At 42.2% G+C, this 23346-nt stretch overlaps 1 protein-coding gene across 2 annotated transcripts in view; it reads right to left on the bottom strand.

The window, feature by feature from the left end:
• Positions 1-23346, bottom strand: part of DOCK2 (dedicator of cytokinesis 2) — a 2833934-nt gene that overhangs the window by 1851906 nt on the left and 958682 nt on the right. For both annotated transcript variants that reach the window (XM_069654309.1, XM_069654310.1), the window contains exon 23: positions 6855-6963. In XM_069654309.1, coding sequence (XP_069510410.1) covers positions 6855-6963 — 109 coding nt within the window. The remainder of the gene's footprint in view (positions 1-6854; positions 6964-23346) is intronic.

Below are 23346 nucleotides of genomic sequence, written 5' to 3'. Positions count from 1 at the left end.
CACTTACAAGCCGCAGAGAGTTCATAGAGAATCAAAGCTCCCACCTCTTCACGGTATTGAAGCAGGGTAATGTCATCCATGAGAGCAACCATCACAGATGATTCTGTGAGCATACAGGGACGATAACCTGATTGAAAAGGATGAAGTAGCTGGTTAGATTCCCAAAGTCTGAAAATTGAGGGGTCACAAATGACTCCATCAGTTCCATAAGGACTAGAAGTAATGAGATAGGACAGTAATTCTCCACTACTGATGGGTCAAGATGTGCTTTTTTTTAGTAGTGGAGAGACCAGTGTGTTTGAGGGTCTCTTGAATGAGCCCACTCAAAAATGAATGTTGTACAACATCAGTAAACAGGGAAATGGACTTGTCAGAGGCTGCTTGAATGATGTGAAGCGGGATCAAGTCAATAGGCGAGGCAGATCTAAATTTCAGCAGTGATGAAGAGACCATACTACCTGTCACTATGCTGAATTGAAAAGCACTGGTATGTGTCTCCTCAACCACAACTGTTAGTGGATAAGGATCACCAGGGTCCAATCTTCCTGCGGCTACCAAATCCTGGATATTGCAGATTCTGTCCCTAAAGAAAGAGGCAATATGATCACAGTGGGCTTGTGTTTGTAGAGACTTAAATAGAGGTTGCGCTGGGGTGGAAAGTTCCTTTGCGACTTGAAACAGTTCCCTGGCTGAACATGATGCTGTCAAATTGCGCTCAGAAAAGTAATAGGAATTGGCATTTTTTTAAGCAGTCTGATATTTAGTGTGGGTGCGTATGCAAGTGAGCTTGGCGGAGCGGTCGAAGTGACTGTGCCACCTACGTTCAGATTGTCGACATTGTTGTCTAAGTAGCCTGAGTGCTGCTGAGGTGGAGGGCTTACAGCGACCAACTGTAGACCTACGAGGGGCAAAGGTGTCAGCAGTCTCATGCAGGGCATCAATCAGGGCTTTACAAGGATCTGTATTTTTGCTCACTATCCCTTTCTGGGTAATAAACTGTGAGCACATTTGTAATAGAGTTAGGGCAGACTTTGGCCCAGTGTCAACGGGTCTGAAATGTTATGTTAGGGCTTTGCTTAGACATCTGGGAGGGGAAAGAGAAGGGAAGCAGGTAGTTATCCAAGCAAGACATGGGAAGAGGAATCAAGGTATGAAGCCCATAAGATTGTTTTGTTTGTTCTCTCCACTGTTCCCCTCCCTTTGCCTGGTTACGTCTGAAACACCTGTGAATGAGCGCGATATAAAAAAAATATCATATCATATCATTAAAATTAGGTCCAGCTGATTTCATCTCATGTGGGTGGGGAAGTGATTTCTCAGTCAGTCAAAGAGGACACAAGTCTCTTAGCCTGCAGCCCACTTGAGTTGTTGGGTTGCAGGTTAAAATCGCCAAAAATAACTAATTTAGAGTGAACAAGGGAGAGATATGTGACCAATTGTGTAAGGTTGTGCAAAAATTGGTTGGTGGCATATCCTGGTGGCCGGTGAACTATCAAAGAATGAGTGGAGGCATCAGGGGAGGATTGAATCCTGACTTGCAGTAGCTCACACAGCAGCTTATGGGTCAGGGAAACACTCGAGCAGCTTAGCAAGCTTTTAAATGTTATAGCAACTCCTCCCCCGGCTTTGGAGGCAGAGCGATCAAGTTGCAGAATATTGTATTGAGGAGGGAGCATTTGTACTATGTCTGGACCTGATGTTGCACTAAATACTAGAGAAGGTATTTGGCTTTTCATGTGTATACATGGGACTAATCATAGCTAGACTAAACAACAAGTGTGATCTACCAAGTAGTTTACATGTCTATAAATAAAAACAACATTGTTTGGATGTTTTCATGAAAACCTTTGTGAGCAAATGGAGAGAGGCATTGACTTAGGCAACTCTGCAAGCCCTTCACTGTAGTCATTTTAAAGATGTGCGTATCCACTAACCAGGTTTTAACGGCTATGCAGCATAAGACTTTTGGATCAAGATTTATAATGCTTGTTGGGTGATACCATTTTGGCATGGTAGTTGGCACTTTACGGTAAAGCAGAATGTCAAATCTCATTCCCCAAGATGTTTCTTCATTCTATAAGAACACAATGCATTTTGGATCGGCAGCCATAATTGCAAATATGCCTTCAAAATCTGAAGGAGGGCATATTAGAAACTACTGCATTATGTTATAATTTCTATTGTAACCTCCTTAAGCACTTCTTTCAGAATGTACTTGTATTCCTAGCTACTTAAGATATATGATTCTTGCCTTGTTTTTGTTTGGACCATAGTCAATGCTCACAAATTGTTCCATGGTTGACATGGAATAAGCAGTTAAAGTTATAGACCTAAAATAATATAAGTCATTTAATCGTACACTAAATTCCCATCTCCGTTTCTTCTGTAGTTATCTGGTTCTTTGTCACAATAGCCAAAATATGTGTGGATTCCTTTCTTGTATGATAATATGAAATAGTTGTATTAGTCATTATTTGGTCTTTTTCTGTGTGGCCATGTTTTCCTTCTTGTACACTGACTACTCACATATTGAAAGGATGTTTTTATTATGTAGCTCACTACGCCCTTATATCCCTAAGTACTGGTACAAATACACACAGGAGATTAAATGTAGTCAGCATTACTGCATGGAGATCATCATTGGCCTCCACTTAGCCATCAGAATGTTCATTCATAGAGCTTTCAATAACTACTGGTATTGAGTGCATTCTAAACATTCTGTCTTCAAAAGCAGACAGGGAAACAACAATGTATTTGCCAGGCAAGACTCCTTTCAGCAAGACCCTTCTACTGAAGATGGGCTTTTTCCCCCCTGAAATATCTTTTTTAAAACACCAAAGAGACAGCTAAACATGGCAACATCTTTTTCACTTTCTTATGTAGAAACTGTTTACTTTTTTAAAAACATCTAACGCAGGCGGCTGTTTAACCAAGTTGCAAATTAAAATGCATAACTCATGAAGACAACCTTGTCTTTTAAATACTACCAAATTATAGCACATTTATTTTGCTAAAATAGTGTGTCTATTTACTTTGCTCATTATTCAAATAAAGTTTTTTTCACCACATAAATGGCAAAATATGTAGTGCTGCTACTAGTTTCAAGTAGTACCCGGCGAGAGACAAGCAGAATGCAACACACATTCTGATTGGCTCTCGCGGGTCGTTACCAGGCCGAGAATTGAGGGTTGAGATTACAGCCGCCTTGCCCACGGTGGAGGGAGTGGCAGCCCCTCAGCCCATGAGGAGGCTTGAAGCGGGGCCATCCCCACTCCGAGCCTCCTCACAGCTGAGAAGCTGCCTTCTCCCCCCGCCGGGGACTCAGGTAAGGGTCTTTTTTTTTTCTTCCCCTTTTCTCCCACCTACCTGCCTTCCCCACCCCACTAACCTTCTGCCTCCTTTGTCCACGGGCGGCGTGGCAGCCTCCAGCCGTGTGGAGGCTCGAAACGGGCCATCCCCGCTCCGCGCCTCCACACGGCTTGAGGCTACCATCGTCCCCCGCCGGGGATTCTTTTCTTTTCCCTCCCCCATCCACCTCCCAACTCCACTTACCTTCTTCTTACCTTCATCTCTGTTGTCTTTCGGGAGCGGATGCACTGGGAAAAATTCTGTTCTGCTCCCGATGGCCACCATGGGAAGGGAAAACAGACTCTGTTTTCTCTTTCCCGGCGGCCATTTTCTTGGTGTTTTTTTTTCTGTCCCGAAACGCTGCAGCGTTTCAGAACAGAAAAAAGTGCTTTTAGTGCCCCGGTGATGCAGATCTTGCTGGCTGGAGTACTAATAGCAATATGCCCCTCACGGCGGGGGTATTACCAAGTCATGTAATGCCCCGGGGCCTTCGTTAAGGCCGTTTGGTCCCTGGGGCATTACCTGACTCGTTAATGCACCCACCAAGAGGGGAATATTACTTAATTTATAGCCTTACAGGCATCTGGAGAGGGCATATCGCTTGGGATAGTGACCCTTCCCCCACTTATGGCCCCAAGCTTTGTGTCAGCCATAACTTGGTGGCGGGTCATAGTCCCGCAATAATGACCTCAACCTCGGTCTATAAGGCTATATTAAGGAGCTTTTTCAAGGTTGATTGGAAGAGGTTTTACATATTATTGCCAGGAACACATTGCATAATGTTGCCACCTCTCAAGAGAAAGCAGGTGTCTTACTTTTTAGTAAATTGCCTCTTGTCTTACTATTTTCAGATGACAGATTGATATTGTTAGAAGGTATGCAGGTTCGTAGGGTGTAATATTTTGAAAATGCAGAAAAGAAGTCGTATTATTAAGCAGTCAAGTCAAGACTGGTCCCTCTTAAAATCTCACCCTTCTTATGACTGGTAACCAATGAAGTGAACACGTGACTAGGTAATTGGGGAGGATATAGTCAGAGTTAAAATAGTATGTTTTGTAATTGATTGATCCGCAATCAAAATGGCAACCATGCAGGCCTTTCACTTTCACAGAATGGCATATTGCAACATGCATTATTTAAAGATCTTGCCCAATGTTCAGCTAGCTGTTAGGACTGGGTGTCCTGAAAGCGTGCCTAGACTCATCTAGCTGTAGTGGTGCTGAGGAGTATTTAATTTACACTCTTGAAATGTCAAACACCACTTCCCAGCCTTCATCAAGAGCTTGGAATCCCTTGTTATCAAAGATTTATTTGCTGGTTCCACGCACAATAAAGCTCATGTTCGTGAGCTATTGCCCACCACCAACAATTATCTCGTAATCTTCCCTTATCCTTAATCAGACCACTTTTGTATTAATTTCTCTATCAGCCCACGCCCTCTCCTGTTGTTTGTCCCAATCATGCCTCTTTCCTCACCACTAGACCTTGGAGAAAAGTCTCTGTCCTATCAGTAATACCTTCTCTTTCTGATTTGTATTTCCCCTCCCCCTCCTGATTCATGCTCCTACCACACTATTTATTTATTTTGATTTATTTGCATTCGTAGAGGCGCTCACACAGCCCAGGGGCATAAATGCGCTGTTACAAGAATATGTCTTTGTTGCAGCAGTGAGGAGGGCGATTGGTTACATTGGCCCACATGCATGAGATAATACATGATTAAATCGTTAGGCAGCAGGTTACCTTGGAGCTGCGGACGATATACACAATGCAAACATCTTTTACATAAATAGCCTGGTTTTGACAGCCCATGGCATAGCTTCAAGCACATGCTCATCTCGGCCCTAAACAATGTAGTCCCTTGTTGAAAAATGTGACTCTACCCAAACAGCACCAGGTAAATTGATTCACTCAGAATATCCCATGATCCAAACAATGGCTTAACATAATGGAACAAAAGTGGTGCCATTCCAATACACCATTCCAATAAACCTTCCAATATGGTCCCTTAGCTTTCCCACCTTAGAGGCCACATCAATGTCTTTGTGAACTTTTCAATCTTTTAATCTCGCAATCCCCCTCCCAAATTCAGTCTCTAATTGTGAAATATGCTCCACATTCTTTATCGAAACGATTCACACCCTTACCATCTCGACCCTGCAATCCACAAAGCACCTAATTTCCCTTTCATGTCCACTCCTTACCTCTCCCACATCTATAGACCACCTCTCTTCTCCCTAATTTTGAACATCTGGTTTCACACTGGACCGCTTGCTTGTTCATCCATACAGGCTCTACTCTTATACTGGTGATGAATCAGACTGAGCAACCCCCCTGCTGCACCAACAGAAACTACCACCAATACATGGGTGCAATGCACTGCTGGATTCATTATAATTGGCTGTAACAAAAAAACAATGAAACCCAAAACCTCATTACAAAACACCACTAACACTGCTGTCCCCATTCATCTGGCCTTCATCCGTGATGGGCCTCATTACGACCCTTGTGCTGACGGAACGAAGGGGGCCCCCCTTCATTCCGTCAGGGCTGATTACGAGGATCCCTTTGCAGGACCCGGATCAGACATCTGGTAAAACCAGATATCTTTTCTGGGTCCCACGAGGGGAAGAGGGAGGTAACAATGGGACACTTGTGATGTGCCTGTTGTTACCTCCCTCCCCATTCCCATTGAGCCCTATGGGGGCAGGTTCCTGCAAGGAGGACTTACCGGGTCCTCCTATGTCGGAATGACCCGGTAAGTCTTCATTGCAGGAACCCGGTAATGAAGCCACAAACTCGTAATGAGGCCCCATGTCTTCCCCTCTCACCTAAAGTCCAACACCTTGTTGTCTACAATGATTCCAAACTCTCACTATCCTCACAAACTGTTTCTTCCACCCTGCTCCCTCAAAAGAGTTCTGCCCTTACCAGATGTTTCCCTGTATAGTCACAGTGATCAACTCCCTTACATCTTTCAAGGTACACAAAGGAAACAGCCCATCCTTTGGCCTTCTGTCTGCCATTATTTGTGCACCACAAAGAGTGCAGATCACATAGCCTGCTTCATCGCAAGATAGATGGCCATATCACTCCAATTTTATTGTTTCCCCATTGTCCACCTGCTCACAAACGCTGCCTTGATGCCTTCAACAATACTGGTCCTACATTTACCATCTTAGTCGTTTGTTTGTGTTTTTATAAAGAAGGCATGTTTAATTTAGAGACACAACTATTTTGTAAAGAATATACATTGAGGCCTATATGATGAAATGAGAAATAAATGAGAATTATAATAAATGGCACCTAACATAACCACACACACAAACCTGTATTCCAGCAGAAAGGATTCTTGGATGCAATTGAAGGACTATTGCTACATATCCATTCTCCTATAGAAATCACAGTCCTCTCACAAGAGAACATTGTTTACACGATTGCTGAGACAGTAGACTACATTTCACAATTAATTACCATAGTTACTGTGGTAAGAATATAAGCCTCACCTGCAATAAAATGGTGGTCTTTTGCTCACATTTCATCAAACTGTTGATAGATTCGAAAAGTCTTCGCATGGATTCTTCAAATTCTGTCTGTTCTTTGCCTTCGTACAGCCTACAGAAATTCACGTTCAGGTTACCAATTTTGCACACAGACTCTTAATAATATGTGCCAATAATACAAAGTGCCGAAGACACATGTATGTTCATGAGAATTCCCTAGAGGTTATCAACCCTCAACATTCATCAACATGTTTAAACACTGATACAATATATAACAAACCTATGTGCTACTCCTTCAGGCATGACATGTGTAACAGAGACTAGATGCAAACAATACAATAGTGTATTATTTTGTGGAAGCGATTCATGATGAGAAGAACCTTTATAGAGGGGAACACCCGTCCACACAATTTAAGGTTTATAAATATGCATTAGTTATCACTGCCATTATTTTCTGGCACTTATTTGTTGGGGAATTGGAACAGTCGTTCAGACCAACTTTGCATTTGTTCTCCCCATTGGATAGTTAATTGTACGTAGGGAGCCATTGTCAGTACCAGATATACCAAGTGGATTTTGTTCAGCAAACGCAGCACGTGGCAAATGATATGCAATTGAGAAAGCAATCTCACGTTGAAATGCCTCATGTTCAAGAGGTCAGAAACTAGGCATTTCTCTGCCTCATCCCCCCCTCTGTCTAGTTATTTAGAAGGGTGCATATTGATTGTTTCTGACCACTGATGAATTTTCACCAAAAGTCCATGGCCAGCATTAAAACTTCAGAAAGTGGAAGAGGTCCATGAAACACCACTTCCACCGAGTGTGCGGCGCACGCTGGCATGAAAGGAGCAAGCAATCATCTGCATGCACTGCACTTCCTGCACCTCAGAAGTCTATTTCACAATTCACCAGGCATTGTTTCATTGTCTCCCTTGTACCTTTAAATGAAGGGAACGCAAATGCCAGAACACCTCCTCATCATGAACAATGTGGCTTCATCTAACCTCAATCATCGATTCCATACCGGCAAGACCTCTGTGCAAACCTAAAGAATTTCTTAAGCTCCAAAGTGAACACAAGCGTAAACAGAGCCTCTGCTTTCTGCAAACAAAGTATAATCCTCTGTCACCTCCTACACTTCTCCAGTAACTAAAACCACTTTCAGCTGAATACACGTTTCCCTAAAGAGTCCTACTTCAATTGCAGCTGAATGCACTGACTTCCTGGTTGGGCATGTGTATTGGACCTGCTGGAGTGCCTGCCAAATCAGCCTTCCAAAGAGACTGCAGATGCCTTCATGAGGAAAAACATGGAGCAGACAAAACGTATGGTGTTCACACTAATTCATTATACTAAAGAATAATGAATCAAAATGCATAAGGATATTCTTTTAGCTACCTTATGCCCTGAAAGAGACTTGATGCCAAGAGAACAAACAGCTTAGGGTGGACAGCCACAGACGCCCACAGCATACATCTCCCCCAATTTGACAAAGCTACACCAATGCATAGTCAGATGAATGAAACTTAAAATCTGATCGTTCTAGAATTCTCTATTCTTTTCTACTTGTGTGATACTTTAGGAATGCGGAACGCTGTAGCCTGCCCTGCATATACAGGAGCTTATTGACAAAATATTTTTTTTTGAAAGAACAGTAAATGTGTACAACTTGACTTTATCTTGCCAGTGCATACAATGAGTTCGTGCTCTGTGGCTGGCTGATACACACAGTGCATTTCAAGTCTAAAGAATAAGACAGCAAACAGTTCTCATCCTAACTGTGCTTCCATGGTATGTCCATTCAGTGGCCAATAACTCTCACATTACAATTCTTCACCACAATATAAACAATGTCTGTGCACACTGCACACCTCCCCGCAATGCATATTAATCTGGAGGCCAGCGGAGAGAGTGAGAAAGTTTGGGATATTCTGATATATTTTACTAATGTGCATGAACAGATATACAATGGGTACAGTTAACATTTGAAAGCATACAACTAGCTACAACAAATGATAAAATATCATATTAATTAATTTGGTCAAAGAGGGTGACCTCTGGGGGTATAGGTCAACAGAGGTGTTCTGTCAAAGTACAAATGTGCTCAACAGCTCTGACTAACTCTGTTTCATCAGTGTCATTTTAAATCCAACAGTTAAAGAACTTCTTGTCATTTCTCTTAATTGTTTCCATGAAGGTTGGACAAATTGTCATACTGCTTGAAGGCGGGGGTTATTACATTAGAAATGTGCACATGAAGGTGTATATTAACCCAGTCGGTGAGCATATGCAATACTCACCACCTGTCTCTGTGAAATCTGCTCTCAGCAATCACATGGTTGTTGGGAGCCTGTCAAGACCTGTCCCAACATTAATTTATGCAAGGGAGCTGGGCAGTGCATGTTTGTGCTACTGTCCAGCCCCTCCTGAAATGCACAAGTCCCCTTTGAGAATAAGGTGACCTGTACATTGTGTGATGAATCATGTGGTGTCATCACTGACCCCCAGCCTAAGGCCTCCTCCCATGTGGCCAGGGAAAGGCAGCTGCTACCTGATCCTGACCCTGAGGGTGGTATCCTGGGGTTGGATCACATGGGAGGAGATGGCTGTCGGGAGAGAGTGGTGACTCCAATAGAAGAGGTGCTGTATTCTTCCCTTTCCTGTGAAGAAGAACCCTAATTCCAAAGTTTCTTTGGTATGTTGTCATTATTCAGAACCCTTTAATTGTAAAACCCTGACACCCATGTTTACCAAACATTCCAAACATAACTCTATTCACTCTTAATATGTACATACCACCTATAACACACATTTCACATCTAATGGTTATGAAGGTTGGTATTTAAAAAAAGTGTCCAACAATGTAACTTAAAACTGTGGGTGGGGTCATCTATGTGAGGCGGACAACTGTTTGATATTTGTTCAAAATATGCCATTTTATTAGAACAAAAGGTATATCAAAATAACTCAATTGCCTTATTCTTCTGTGGGTTTCCCTATCGAACAAAATTAAGGGGAAGCATTCTAACACAGGAATGCTGCCCCTCACTCTAAACATCAAATGCAAAAGAAAATAGAGGGCAATTCAATTAACATCAAAAATGACATTCACAATATTTGATAACCTTTTAGCCACCTGGGTGTACTCCCTTCCCCATGCTTAAAGGTGTATTTCTCTTCAAGGTTTAGCAAAAAGAATATCCGGAAAATCCACACAGTTAGTAAAGTCTCAGATTAGTTCTTGAAAAGTCAATATTAAGGTAAGGATGTGTTAACCACAGTTCCAACAATCTCAGCCACAATGCCTTTTTACTATTTCCAGTTGTCCAAGAAGACCTGACATAGTTCAAAAAGAGATGCAACTTCCAGAATGGTAATGGAGCAAAAAGTTTTGATTAACAATGTGCATTTGTCTATTCAGGTTACAAATCACTGTAGATATGTTTATCAGATGACTTCTCCATTCTGCCGCTTCTACTTCAACAACTTTACTTCTACCACAGTTTACCATGAGGACATTCTTCTTGACATTCCACTTCCTTTGAACTGTTGAAGTCTTGCATCCACTGACAACTGTTGAAGTCTTGCCCAAATTTACCACCGCAGCTTCAGTACTTTGTTTTTTAAAGACAGGTTTAAACACGATTCACTGCACTGCAATACCATAAAGTAGACAAGGCACTCGTCCTCTGAAGATCTATTCAAAAGGGGCAAACTCTTTGCCTCTCTTGTCTTTCTACAACAACAACTTCAGTATTATATTTCAGCAGAAAGGTTTCTTTTCCCAAACTTTGCCTTCACCTCTTTGCCAATGTCAGTCACACAATTACCCAGAAGCCTTAGTGCCATTCGCTTGGCTTTTGGCAACACTTGCACACTTGTATATTAAGGCAACTTTGATCTGCTATTGTGCTCACAATAATTATTAGAACAGTTTCTGATTTTGAGAAAGGCTGTTTCACTATCAATAAAGGAATACTCTTGGCTTGGGCAATGCTTTAGCCTTCTCCAACTTAGTAACAATGATTTCTTGTTTCAATACAGAGGTACAGTTCACTCTGCACTTTGAAAACAAAACTAGGCACACACAACCACTTCACAGAGTTTTCAAGCTTTAAGTGCTTAACAATGATGTTTCATAAGGGTCGTTCAGCTTAATGAGAGACACACGACTTGTAATATTCACTCTTCGTTTGGGAAACAAAATTGGGTACACGCAACCACTCCTTCAAGCAGTTTAAGGACTTTAAGGGTTTGACAATGGTGTTTCATAATATTCAGCTTCTACGTGAGTAAAAGAAAACCTTGCACACGTAAGTGTTAGTTCCATTGTTCCCTTGTTAGAAAAATGCATTAACCAACTTCGTTTCGCTTCTACTTCATATGCGGGTGACTAAAAAGACTGTAATCTGTTGCTGGCAGTGCTCGCACAAGGAATCAGAATGCCAAGTTTGACTCACCAGCTTCTGGTATGCTTGTTCTGTGGGTTGCTCCAGTTCCACAACTTCGGGCACAACATCTCCGGTTCCGGGAGCACCTCAAGAACTTCTTCTTTGCTTCTGATTTCTCGCTTCAACTCCCCTGCTGAAACTGAACTGGTATGGCTACCCTGTGCACACCTGCACTGCCCCCTTGCCAACCCTTGCATCCTGTGTCTGTTCTGAATCCATAACCCTACAGCCTCCTACAAGCACTTGCACCTGTTGACTGCCCTTACCCTTGCATCTGCCACCAGCTGGTCGCACTTCTTATTTATTGTTCCTATTTATTGCTTCTATTCATTTACTGTTTATCCTATGTACTTCACTTGTCCACCCATCTCCCCCTCGTACTTTCCCCTTCGCAACCTCCCCTGCACTTGCGTGATCTCAATGTCACCTGGCCCATTAAGATCGTTGTCTCCGTCTTCCCTCTGTTACCCTCCCTTGCTGCATCATGCCTTGAAACACTTGTTTATAGGCGTGTTATGAATGCCACAGCCCAGAGGCATCGGGGAGCTGTTACAAGACAACATACTTAGTTACAGAATACATTCATTCATATTTACATCAGAAGTACAGGTGAGCAGGAGAAGTGAGGCAGGGGGCCAGAGAGGAGGCCGGCTGTGTTACTTGAAGAGTGTGGTTTTAAGACTTTCCGGAACGCTGGGAGGGACGTCTCAGCTCTGAGTGTGTTGGGAAGGGCATTCCAGAGTTTGGGTGCAACATGTGGGAACCCAATCCCAACCGCTTTGGCCCTTTTGACCACTCTAACGTGGTCTATCTGGTCCAGCCACTCTACTAAGGAGCTCCTCTCACTCCAGAGACCTCTGACCTGCATACAGCTCCATGCTTCCAGCTCCAACATGTTTCCATCCCAGCAACCACAGCAATCAGGCTCACGTGGAGAAAGACATCCTATCTGCATGTTTTCCGCTGCACTGCCTCTGCACTTGAGAGTTTGGAGGAGCAGGACCCTCTCAGAACAAGTAGGTGAAATCTGTTGCATCCACGTTCCGGCATCCCTCTGGTTCTCCCACTTCTACTTGGCTTGCCAGCTCTGTGCCTTTTTCTTTCTCCTTCTCCTGCTACTGCTGCACGCAATCCAGTCACAGTTTCAGCTCGCTCCTCTCCTAGCTATTACATGCACTGGAGGGGGCCTTTTATGTCTCCCAGGTTCCTTCAGGCGTGGGATGTTTGTTTTATTTGGCTGACGACTATTGCAAAATGCCTCTTCAGCCCTCTTCTTTGCCCGAGTACTATGGTATTATCGGACATGCAGTCTCCATCAACAAAGCCAGTTCTTTTATCTTCTACTGTTTGGCAAACCTCCATTAAAAGTGTGAGATTATGGGGAAAGTTGAACAGGGGGGTTTCCCAATCTTCCTGGCCTGGAATCCCCTCCCCATGTGATCCTCACATAGTGCACCAACCCCAGGGTCAGGAAGCGTTTGCCTTTCCTTGGCCACATGAGAAGCTTGCCAGGCCAGGTTATTGTGAGGAATCATCACAGATTCATCACAACTCTAAACTTCCGTTGGACTCCAAGTTCCAGAAAGCCTCAAGTACTGAGACAAAGAAGAGAAGTAAGGAGTCAATGTGGAATGAAAGTAATACCAAGTACAATGTGTGGTCTAGTTTTCAGGTGCACCATCAGCTGTGCTGGACATTTAAACTTGAAAATCACCTGCAAGCAGGAAGGAAAGGAGAAGAGAGCTGCAGAGAGTTTGGAACGGGAAGCAAAACCCAGAAGCAGATTCACGCAGACGAGCCATGCAGGAAGAAGAAAATGCTTACAGGCAACCACCTTGAGGCATATCATACTGGAGGAGAGGAACTCTGGTAAAGGCTAGCGGGTGCTGTGGAGGCACCGCTAGAAGTGAGACATTCGCTGCAGGGCCAGAGGAGACGTGGTCTTGTGGAAATAGTTACATCGACAAAAGGCTGAAAAGCCAACGCAGGAATCAAGCCTGCCCCATGGAAAAACCTTATATGCAGCTGCATGTTACATGGGTGAGTCGACCCAGAGATGTTGTGTTATGAAATTCACACAATGAGTCAAAAATATGCACAATGGACTTGCCTGAACTTTTGGTGTTTGGTGTTCTTGGCAGTGAGATGTGAGGGGGAGCCTCCCACACTCCACCCCGATCCCTGGAATTGTAGAAAATAGGAGTTTTCCCCCTCCTGGGGAATAAAACCCAAAGTTTCCTTAGCTCCTTGTAGGTGGGAATCTTGAAGGGGAGAGTAGGTTGAATCTCCAGAACTTCAAAGGAGCAGTTAGCAAGGCCTTTGAGCCCGTAATCAAAGGCAAGAAATGCCTGAAAGATAGAAGAAAGGACTGGTAAGAAATGCGTCCAAGTAAAGATAACCGAAAGGTACACAAGTAGCAAGTCTCTTCTCTGAGAATTGCAGTGCATTTGTTGGCGCTAATGAATTGGAGCGTGAGGTAAGCAAAAAACAAATATGCTGACAGTGGCAAGGAAAGGGTCTGCCGATACAAGGTGGAATCTTGCCTTCCTGAAAAGAGCCGGCAGCCGCAAGAAGAGACAAACCTGTCCACGGCTTAATTTACTGAATGGTGGCTCTCATGGCAAAGTTAATTGTCTCGTGTAGAGACTCGCCAATGTTGGGAACGTGCAATGCTGCTAACAAATGAAAGAGCAGCACTGGCAAGTTCTAAAGGAAGACAAATGTAGAGCAAGTGTCTGCGCAAATGCAAGCGCGAGTATGAGAGGCTTACGTATGAACAATGCAGGCAGTCACACTTGTGGGAACGTGTTGTGCAATTCTAAGAAATGATGACTGTGTTGCTCTCCGCTTGGTAAAGCAATTGGTGAACTCGTTGTGCAATATTTGATGCAATCTGAATCAAGAAGTCCCACGCCTAGATGCACGAGAAAGTAATAGAAAAGAATACGAAGCAGGAAGAAAGATGGGGAAGGGGAATCAGGAAGGAAAAAGAAGGAACTAGGATAGCTAGGATCAAAGTGCATATACTTACAGGAGCGCTGATATCAAAGTTGTAGCAATGCACAGAGCTGATTCAGAAGTGCCTTCTTAAATTGCTGGCAAGGGTTTCCTGACCAATGGATCAAATTGCCGGTGGCCATTTTGAAAAAGAGTAGCAAGTTGAATGTTACTTGCTGTTGAGGAACCATTTGGCGCATTCTTGGTTGAAGGTTGCACAGATCTTAACCCTACCCTTTTCCATTTGCACCAAAGGGACCACAAAGAATAGTGGTTCATTACAAGTTGGGGGCCTGGTCTGTACCAACAAGTTAATGAACACTGGGGTATTATTTTAAATACCGACTAAGTACAGTTGAAAGACAAAGGCAAAAGTGGTACAAATCTCCTTGTATGAGATGTCATTTTGGGGGAAACCTGGAACCCGCATTGCCGTAAACCAAGAGGCACTAGAAATGAAATTAAAGGGCAAAAGTTGGACAATTCTCCTTATATGAGATGTCAATTTGGGTAAGCTAGGAACAAGCATTGTCAAAAGACAAAAGACACTAAGAAAGAAGTTGACAGACAGAACTTGAACAGACCACCATATGTGGGATATCGGTAAGGGGGAAGTTGGAGCAACTGATACCTGGACTCAACAAGGTATAAACAGGGAAAAAGGGCAACTGTATTAATTTCAGGAAAATACCTGGTGAAAGTAAGCATCAGGCAGTGAGCCCTTTTTGGAAAGGGATACTTGGCAGGAGAGTACACAAGGGGATCTGTGAGAACTGGAAGGTAGCAATTTTTGGCTGGGGAGTTCACCAGGAATATATAATGTAGAGAAAAGGAACAGATAAAATGAAAGGTGCCCGGCATGAGAGTACACCGGGATATCAAGAAATTCAGTTTATAATTTGAAGCAGTTGTTGAAGTTAAACACATTTTGCCATTGTGAAATAAGTGTTCTATAGAAAAGGCATTTGTTTCTTCATCCTGAGAAACGTGTTCTAGAGAAAAGGCATTTGTTTTCCCATCCTGAGAAATTTACCTTGCACCTTTTGATTGTGTATGTTAGTGTGAGGTCAGATATCTTTTGGACACAGGGTCAGCCTGCTTTAATTTTAGTTTCATAGGCAGGGACACTCTTATCAGGATAGGGACCTATAGGCCTTTATAATAATGGCTACTGTTGCAAACATTACAACTGTGTGTCTGCCTCTCATTTCTGAGCCCTCACAATTTCTAACAGTAGCTCAAATCAAATGGGCTTCTTTCTCTGCACTCCCATCATCTGTACGGCTTTATAATGTCCCACAATATTTACTGTTTGCTCATTAGTTAAAGGTTCAGATCATACAAAGGCTTTGAATAATTGGTTTGCCATAGAATTTGTGACTTGTTTCTGTATGGCCCAAATATTTGTGCAATTAGCCCTCCCGCATATGGCTTATGACTGCTTTGCAATGTATATTTTATTTATTGTCCTGGCTCTGTGTCCTATGGTTTTGCAGTGCCATTTGTGACTCATGCCTTTATCCATTTTGCACAGAGAATTGACTTGATGGTTTCTGTGGTGGGTGCTCCATTGGGACAGCCTTACACAGGGCTGCAGCCTCCATATATTCTGCAGCACAGCACTACTTTTGGGATGGGCTTTCCTCACTGTGGCAGGTGTTCCGTGTGTTGATGGTGTACTCCTGCACTCTCATGTTGCTCCCTGTACCACCTTCTCCCACCAGGCACATGGCTTGGATGCAAAGGGTGATTAGCTACTCATCTCATCTACTCACTTTTCAACCACACCCAATGTGCTGCAGTGACCCAATTTCCCAATGGGGGATGTCTGGTCATTGAATCGGTCCTTTCCAAGACCAGCACTCAGTGGCATTCTCTTCTCGCTCAGCAGACACACAGCCACGCCATTGAGCATGAGTGCTTCAAGTCTCCCCTGGCACATGGAATCTCAGTTCAAAAACAATGTCACAAAACATGTTTTCCTTTCACTCTTCCTTGTTGCTTCATAAACCAGTTTCAACATCTCAGTCTCAGTACTAATTAAGAAAAACTCTTGGGTGAATTGCCTTTTAGATAGCTGGTTCTTTCACAAATAAACATATATATTTATATATTTATATATTTATATTCAGTAAAACAACTTTGTTAAAGGGACCTTATGGTTCAAAGTAAAACCGAAAACCCCCTGAAATTTGGCAGTTATGGTAAGATAAGCAACCATAACTCGCGCCACCGTGCACTGCTAACACTAACACCCAGGACATCAAAGATGACATCACAAATGTCATTGATGACATCACTGATGACATCACATGTGCATTTACTTTTCATGAAAACTCTATAGGGGGGATTCTTATAATGTTGACCAAAAAGTGTCAAGGATCATTTGAATAAATATCATGAGTTAATTAGTGCATTAAGCAATGCATTGATAAAAATAGCATTCTATTATGAAGTTCTATCCAGTATACTAAGCAACTCATGCAGAAACTTAGGCAGTGTGTGCAGTATACATGATGAAGGTGCAATATTCATAATCTTGCCATGTAGAATAATGGTAAGATAACTGCTTTCTTATTAGAGTTTTGCGTACTGTGAAACATGTAATAAGTAGCTAATAAAACCCACTTAATACATAATTACACTTAATACAGACAAAACACAAAGAGACAACAACACATACACATATGAGTATATACAGGGACAGAGAAGTAAGCAAGAAAGCAGAAGTAGTTGCAGAAAGAGTTCATAACCTAACTGATTATCTTTATGCAGAGAAATGATTGCTCTGTTTCAAAGCTGCTACTTACTGTATGTATGTGTATCAAATGATGTCAGTGAACCCTAAGGAAAGGAGTGTGAGTAGAATGTATACAAATATGAGCATATACAGGGAAGGTATAGTAATAAAAATAAAACTATGAGAAAATGCTGATAACTCTAATGATTATCTTCATGCACAGAAAGGATTGCTCTCTTCCAAGCCTGCGTCTTCCGCTATATATATGATTCATATGATATGACTTGACCCTAAGTCTACAAATATAGTACCTTTTCAATTTTTACTTCCTGACTATTACTGAAGAAAACTATGTGGCTTAGATATGTCAGTAAAGGAAATAAAGGGAGAGCCAGTCATGTGATGTCATCAGTGATGTCATCAATGACATTTGTGATGTCATCTTTGATGTCCTGGGTGTTAGTGCTAGCAGTGCACGGTGGCACGAGTTATGGTTGCTCATCTTACCATAACTGCCGAATTTCAGGGTTTTTTTGGTTTTACTTTGAACCATAACGTCCCTTTAACAAAGTTTTTTTACTGAATTTGATAGGTTTTTAGTAGCGCAACTTAACCATAACGTCCCTTTTAACAACGTTTTTCACTGAATTTCATAGGTTTTTAGTAGCGCAACTTAACCATAACGTCCCTTTAACAAAGTTTTTTAACTGAATTTTATATGTTTTTAGTAGCACAACTTAACCATAATATCCCTGACTTTATATACATGTAACATAGAACATACTGAACCCCTAGCTAGTGATTTCGATGTCCGCGGACTACCGCCATGTCCGCGGACATATCGAAAATCTGAGTGTGGTGAATGTAAATTTAAATAGTGTGCCCCATTTCCCTTTGAGGTTGGATCTGAAAAGAGCTGTTTTCTTGGGGTTTTTTTGCAGATGCTTGACAGACACCTGTTATTTTGTATTTTTTTTTTCTTACTTTACTCCTAAAATCTTCACATAACCTTCTCCAAAGCAACCCTTACATTCCAAAACAGAATGGCATTTCCCATAAAATATAAGGAAATGCCATCTTCTTTAAAATAAACAGCATTACTGGAATCAATATTCTCATTATTACAGAAGAACATACCAGCTCTAAGCATGAAGGCACACATGCCTCGGTTGATTACACACCTAGCATTGTTTAGCTCAGGAAAAAAAACTGAACTATTGTCCCATATTGCCCTAGGTACTAATCCAGAAAATATTACTTTGGCATTTGGAAGGATGTTCATTACTGCTTGAACCAAGTGTTCCAAATCTGCCAACACAGCAGGGGCACTGACATAGCCCAAATGGAAAGCAACATAGTGCAAAACTACAACATGGGGACTGTTGATCCTGCCCATATCTTCACAAACTTGTACAATTCCCTGTACATTGCAATCAGGCACAGTGCTCCACACCACCTCCACTCCTTTAATATCAAAATTCTTTGCAACATTCCTGCATTGAGCATACTGTTGTAAACCATGCACAAACATATCTCCAAGCACCAACACCCTGACTTTCTCCACTTCTGCCATCTTCACTACACACAGTCTCTTTGAACACAAATCCACAACCTCAACATCTTATTGGCTGATCCCTACAGTCTTCTTTCCATGCTGGATTTGCTGGAAAACCCCGGATGCAGCACACCCTGTCGGCGGACCGCGTAACTCTTAGACAGCCCTTCTACCATTTCCACTTCATTCTCTGTGCCATTCCCTCATTGGATACAGCTAAGCAGGCACACAATACGGAGAACGTCCTCAGAACACCCCCATTTTGGTTTTTTTCGAACATTTCAGGACACCGCGAGTGTTCTTAGAACACATTCAACTTGCCAGCAAACAATACGGACAACGTCCTCAGAACACCCCCATTTTCTTTATGCACGAACATTTCGGGACACCGCGAGTGTTCTGAGAACACTTTCAGCTTGACAACGAACAATACAGACAACGTCTTCAGGACACCCCCTGCGAACATTCCAGGACCCCACGAGTCTTCTTAGAACACTTTCAACTTGGCACCAAATCCATTCTGTTTATTTACGAACATTTCAGAACAGCCGTGTTGTCCGCAGAAAAATCAAACTCAACAAAAGTGTCTAGCACATAAAAAAAACAGAACATTGAACCTATCTCATACTCCCCCACCCTCCCCAAACACTCTTACACACCAACACACTCCACTAAATACAATTTTTAATTCAAGTTTCACCGCGCTGTCCGCGGTCGTCCACAGAAAATCTGACGCGTTTCACGCACCACGCCGTCCAATCAGCGAACACGTTGCATGTCCGCGGACATCACGCAAGCCGCCCGGCCAATCAGGGCACTGTCCGCGGAGCGAACCGGGAAGTCCGTCCGCGGAGCAAACGGAGATATCACTAATTTTTTTGTCTTACATTTTGGTCATTTTTAAAAAAACTACTGGACGGATATACACCAAATTTGCTAAAGCACGCTTTTGTGACCAAGCCCCCGCTCCTGCCGCAAATTTGGTGTAAATCCATCCAGCGGTTTGGGCTGTAGGCATGCGCAAAGTTTTTTCCCTTTATGTCTATGGGAAAAAACAAAAGTTTTGGGACACCCCCTATAACTTTGCCCCCCTGGACCAAACCTCTCCAAACTTTGCGAAAAAATTCAGAGTGGGCCATACTTTTTTTTGCAAAGTTTGGTGAGGATTCGTCCAGAATTGAGCAAAGTTAAAAGCCACCCGCGTCCATGTAATATATATATATATATACATACATACATACATACATACATATATATATATATATATATATATATATATATATATATATATATACATACATACATACATACATATATATATATATTTTTTATTTTTATTTTTTTATTATCATTGATTTATTACACACCTTTCATACAATCCTTTATCATTCATCACCATAGAAACAATTCATAAATCTGAAAAGCATATCACAACTTTTGTGAAAAACACATTAAAATTAAAAATGACAAAATAACTAACATACAATCCATTATATCATCAATTGGTGTTTGCACGGGATTCTCCTTTTACGTTTGGAAACTTTTGGAGTTCTAAAACTTCCTATATAAATGTGATCACTGTATCATGGCCTAGTTTTCCCCAATTAGAAACAAGTTCCACCACTCATCTACAGAGAGTGATCTATAATGCTCATCAGCCTCACTCATTTGTTCCTATCTTGCTAATGCAAGCATATTGCAATCTATTAGCAGATGTTTTAATGATTCAATTTTTCCACTCGCCTTAAAAAATCTGCAAGAAGAGGTAATTTTGTCATTCAATCTCCTCACACTGAGTACTTCCATGGTGGGAAAATGTTTCAATCTTAACCTTATAAACAGATCACAGTATTTGGGGCTAGGAAATCTTGTGAGGTATCTTATTTAGATCCTCCTATCGCCATGTCTCTTTGATTTGTGCCCACAGGAGTCTCAGAGTGGGTGCTGAGGTTTTGCTGTGAGAAATGTTGCCAAATCATAAAGTCATGTACAGTGCTTGCCCTATCACAAATATAGTGGCAATTTGATTGTCACAGTACTTCATGTTCGTGACCTTGCTCCACAGTTTGCAGTTTAGGTTGAAAAAGGCTGGTTAAAACTTCCCATATTCTTGATCAAAAGGACTGGAGGCATTACACAGCATCCACCCCTGAAACTAAGTGCGGGCGAAGGACTTCCACGCAAGGTATACCACTGGTCCAAAACTGATTTGGATATGCTGATGTTCCTGGTAGCTGGGTTGCTGGAAAGACCCATCCTGTTCTGGAGGTTAGTCTTCAGGCACAGCAAGGAGTCCTTGGCAGAGTAAACTTGAGGCTGATATGTGAGATGGAAGCTCTTAAAAGATTAAGATTATGTGGACCTCCTGTTTACATTGTTATAGGCAAACATATTTAGCTCGATAACGTGTTAAAATGATAAAGACTGGCTCCCACAAAATGTCGGCCTTGCCTTACTAGTTTTCTGGTGGTAGAATTGTGCACCTTGGTTACTGCATCAAATGGAGTAAGTCTGCTTGAAAATGGGCCATTTGTGCCAAAGTGCTCAAAACCCATTTTAGTAAATGATCATTTGAAAAAAAAGGATTCCAAGGATGTGATGGAAACATGTGCCCCTTGCATTCTGAGCCCCGGCTCATTTCAGAATGTTCACCATTGTCTATAGACTTAAGTGCCTGCATTCATCCTTAATATCCAATGTATTTGCTACCTCCATCCGCAACCTCGTTGCTGAAAGTTTGGCATAATCTTTAGACTAATTGACATGGGATGTATATGTTCTCTTTTTATTCTGGCATCTCTCAGTGTTCACCATCCCAGCTGAGCCATTGTGGGCCAGAGCAAAGGATGCATGGAGATCTTAAAATGGTGACAAGGATCTTTCCTAGGTCAGAGCATTGATGCTGCTGTTGCTTTAATACTGTGAGTCCTCAGAGAGAACAAGAGAGCGCCTGATTGCTATTACGGTACCTTGCCTAATCACCCCTTGGCAGGCGGTCAACAACAGAGCTATTATGGGTCCGGCCCATTTATGAAAATCAAGCTCTCCACTTGAGGGTGAGGTGGAAAAGTCTAACTGGCGGCTAACCAAGGGTTTCCTGGATGAGCTGAAATCCTAGGCTTCACGGTCTTCAACAGCAATGTTTCTTTCATCTCTTCAGCCAGTGAGGGTGAGCCAGAGTTTGATATCTTGAAGTCGGAATGGGCTAAACGCATACAATGGTTCTCCGTTGTCTGAATTGTGATTTATTTAGATGACAGTGGGACTTAAAACGTGAGGATGCTCAACATTGCATTAAACTGAAAATATGTAATCACTTTTTTCTTCGTGCTCCATATTGTTTGAAAATAAATTCTCACTATCAGAGTCTGATTTGCTCAAATGCTTTCACACAATGCCATACACCTATTAAGACAATTTTAACATTATCAAATTAAAATCCATCTTTTACTCGTGTCATATATGTCTTTAAAGTTTCGAGCAAATAATAAATTAAATGTGTCAGGGCTCTACATAAAAGCAGAAGGTATCCTTAGTAGTGCAGATACTTCACTGTAACAATATCGGTCTCAAAAGCAGCCTCCTTTCATGTTGCATTATGCAACTGTTGCAATTAACCTACAATATGTGCTGAATGTTTGCCTGCATAATTATTCTAGGTGCCTTCCACTGATATTTATGGCAGCTGTCCAAGCTGAAATAGCACATACAGCCTTCACACCTTTGGAATGTATCGTCCCCCAGAGGTCTCTTTGCATCATATTACATTTAGTCTAGTTACTCACAACTGCAGGCTTCGGATGGGCACACATTACTGATGCCAGACAAATAGCTAGCAATTGGCAGATTATTCCCGAAGCAAGCCTTTCAGTGTGCATTTTATGGTAATCAGCTAGTGTAAGAATGCCCAACATGCCCCTAAGGAGAATGCACTAGAGAGGGTTGACTCTCTGTCCAGATAGGATTTGTTTGCGTTTTTTCACAAATTACTTCTATAGTGTTTCCTTTTTCGGTTTCCCATCTAAAATGTCCCCTTGTCCCTGTGGTTTCTACGAATATGGAAACAAACAAATACATACATATGAGAAAATACTTGGGGACATATGTGCAATTGGCACTTTACATTGTTTATTTATTTACAGAACACGAAGTTCAATGAAACGCCTCCTTTGAACACAAAGGGCCTCATTACGACCCAGGCGGTAAGGGGTTTACGGCAGCGTAAACAGCGCCGACCCTTACCGCCTGAGTACGAGGTCCCTTAGCGCCATGGCGGATTTAACACCTGCTTTTAGCAGGTGTTAAAATCCATGGCGCTAAGGGACCATGGAGTTAATTACGCCACCGTAATTTACGGTGGCGTAATTAACGCCTTCCCCACTCCCATTATGGCCTATGGGGCAAAAATGGGAATGGGGAAGGGTAAATGGGGATTGGGAACTTACCGCCCCGCCAAGGTCGGAATGGGGCGGTAAGTCCGCCAACCACCATGGCGTAAACATAGTTTACGCCATGGTGGTAAAGTCACGGCCCAGGCGGTAATTTACCGCCTGGGTCGTAATGAGGCCCAAACACATGGTTAACTTGAATCAAATAAATATGAATTGGTTGTGAATGTTTGCCAATTCAATGCTGTCGTTTTTGGTTTTTCAGTTTGCAATTTCACATTTCCCTTCAGGGATGTGGTCTACGAATACAGGAACATACATACAAATAAAAACAGAGATAAATAAATACATTTGCAACAGAGAT

This window comes from Ambystoma mexicanum, chromosome 3q (assembly GCF_040938575.1).
Source record: "Ambystoma mexicanum isolate Mex_15411 chromosome 3q, UKY_AmexF1_1, whole genome shotgun sequence".
Lineage (NCBI taxonomy): Eukaryota > Metazoa > Chordata > Amphibia > Caudata > Ambystomatidae > Ambystoma > Ambystoma mexicanum.
This window is presented reverse-complemented; position numbering and strand designations above follow the sequence as displayed.